Source organism: Galeopterus variegatus, unplaced genomic scaffold (assembly GCF_000696425.1).
Source record: "Galeopterus variegatus unplaced genomic scaffold, G_variegatus-3.0.2 Scaffold1289, whole genome shotgun sequence".
Lineage (NCBI taxonomy): Eukaryota > Metazoa > Chordata > Mammalia > Dermoptera > Cynocephalidae > Galeopterus > Galeopterus variegatus.
In genome coordinates, this window is record NW_007727400.1 from 403,096 (window position 1) to 405,767 (window position 2,672).

At 34.5% G+C, this 2,672-nt stretch overlaps 1 protein-coding gene across 4 annotated transcripts in view; it reads left to right on the plus strand.

Annotated features, from left to right (window-relative positions):
* Positions 1–2,672, plus strand: part of TMEM19 (transmembrane protein 19) — a 17,770-nt gene that overhangs the window by 9,017 nt on the left and 6,081 nt on the right. For all 4 annotated transcript variants that reach the window (XM_008576110.1, XM_008576112.1, XM_008576109.1 and 1 more), the window contains one exon: positions 2,263–2,400. In XM_008576110.1, coding sequence (XP_008574332.1) covers positions 2,263–2,400 — 138 coding nt within the window. The remainder of the gene's footprint in view (positions 1–2,262; positions 2,401–2,672) is intronic.

Here is a 2,672-nt window from a genome sequence, read left to right on the forward strand (position 1 = left end):
GTTTTTTTTTTTTTTTTTTTTTTTTTTTTGTGACCGTGCTCAGCCATTGAGCGCACCGGCCATCCCTATATAGGATCCGAACCCGTGGCCTTGGTGTTATCAGCACCGCACTCTACCGAGTGAGCCACGGGCCGGCCCGGCATTCCTTCCATTTGGGAAATTAACCCTGAACTGGGGTTCTCTTCCCACATTTATTCTCCAGACCAGGAAGTTACAGGAAGAGAACATAGGTGGGGTTTTTTCTAAGTACAGTTTAACAAGTTTAACAATAGAAGCTGATAACATTCAGTAAGGTGACATTCTATAATGCAATATGTAACAAAAGCTCGATTTTAGCAAACATTCTCTTCTTACAGCAATTTCCCAGTATTTTACATATCAATCAAGCCTGTCTGTCTTTGAGCCAGCAACCTTGCTATGTTACAATTCTTTATCTTACAACAGAGAATATATAGCCTGGGGGAAATTTCCTGTCCTTTGCAAGGTCAATATTTGAAACTGCAAGGCTTTGGAAAACCAGGCCCTGTGAAGTGCATTTGTTTTATGCATACTTCACAGCAAACTTCTATAAGTTTGAAATTATTTCCAAATAAAATTTTTTAAAAATTTGTTAGGTTAGTGAGCAGAGTCAGAATGAGAAGAATTAGCTATGTAAATTTAATGATCAGAGACATTAAAGCTGTGTCCACAATAAATTTATTCCAAACATTGGAATTGATGGGGAAAGTTACCTTTACCTGTACTGTGCTTAAGACATAATGACAAATTCAGTTTTTGAAACTCCCATTTTATAGCTGCTATTCAGACTACCTCCATCTCTGTGTTAGCACATCCTTTCTTCAAATGCAATATGGTACACTCATCTGGATTAAGGGGTGTTCTAAGGGATAGTCACATCCACGGCTGACTTCTTGGGGTCACCTTGATTGAATTTTGTGTATTCTCAGTAGTCAAAGCCTTATCTTTTGGTTTTGGTCTTTTTTTTTTTTTTAAAAAGATGACCGGTAAGGGGATCTTAACCCTTGACTTGGTGTTGTCAGCACCACGCTCAGCCAGTGAGCGAACCGGCCATCCCTATATGGGATCCGAACCCGGGACCTTGGTGTTATCAGCACCGCACTCTACGGAGTGAGCCACGGGCCGGCCCAAGGTTTTGGTCATTTTTATAGATGGCTAATTTCACTCATATTTTGACTTTAATTCTTGTAGGATTAACTAACCAGTGTGGCAATAAATGAAGATACTTTGCTTTCTCTACCACCAAGTTTTATTCACAAGAACATTTTCAAATTTTAACAGATGGCCTTATCCAGATGATTTTAAAAGCCCATTTCGGTATATATTGTACTTTCCTTATAGAATTACCTACTAAGAGGCTTTATAATTTCTTAAACAACCCACAGAATTTGCTTATGCATAAGTCTCATGCATGTTGACTAATTTAGCAGTTAATTTCAGTGGCCTTTTTCCACCTTGCTGTGATATCAAGAGTGCATCTTTCTTTTGCTTTGTTTTCTCTTCTGTATCAGTGAAATGTAAGCATCCTTCTTTTTCTTGATTGAACTGCAGGTTTTATAAGCCTTTCTTAAAATTGATCACTCATTGAAAAGCAAAGGATATTTCCTTCTTTCTTCTTTGTTTGCCTGAACAAAATCTAAAGAGACAAGGAAAAGTCTAGAACTCTTAAATCACATTCAAAGAACGTATTCCACTCTCAATTTCACATTAAATTAGATGTGACACTTGAAAGTTCTTTGAAAAGCACAAAAAACTTATCTTCTTTTGAATTTCCTTTATAAAGTAGAAGAAAAAACCTCAGGCTATGGGGGGGGGGTAAAAGATAAAAACTTGAAAAACTCATGATCTCACTTCCCTGGAGAGAGCCATAGTTAGTTTGAAAATTCTTCAGACTAGTCTTCTATCCAAATAGTATATATAATGTATATAATACATATTGTTTAGTGATAATGAAATCACTATTCATTCTGTTGTGCAACTTAATTATAAAAAATTGTCTAAAATAATAATTTACATTCATATGGCATTGCTTGAAAAGAGATCAAAATATGGGAAAAAATTTTTTTTCAATTTAATCAAAATGATATTCATTTTACTGCTTGATAATAACTTGGTAAAGTGCAAAATGTATTGAAAATGTACATTTCAGGTTATAATGTGAAAATAATGAAAAAATCCATTCTTTTTTCACAGCATTAATGTATGTAATAAGTATAATTTTGTGTTTATATATGTTTCTTTCAGGGCTGGTGGTTGGATTTATCCTAACCATTGCAAATTTCAGCTTTTTTACCTCTTTGCTGATGTTTTTCCTTTCTTCTTCGAAACTCACTAAATGGAAAGGAGAAATAAAAAAGCGTCTGGATTCAGAATATAAGGAAGGTAAATTATGCTTGACACTACTCAAAATAGTAAACTTCGTTTTATCCTAACATAAGCTTTTACTCAGAACATGTCATTTAGACTATCAAAATAGATAAATCTTAGATGATAATTACTTTAGTAGCCTAATTTACTTTACCATTTATCTCACCACAATAGGAAATAACAGCAGGATTTTAGAAGTACTGGTCTATCATTAATTATTCTAGAGTTGTTAATAATAGTATAGAATGCGGGCAAAGGTGCCATACCACTTTTAGTCTTTTTTAAAA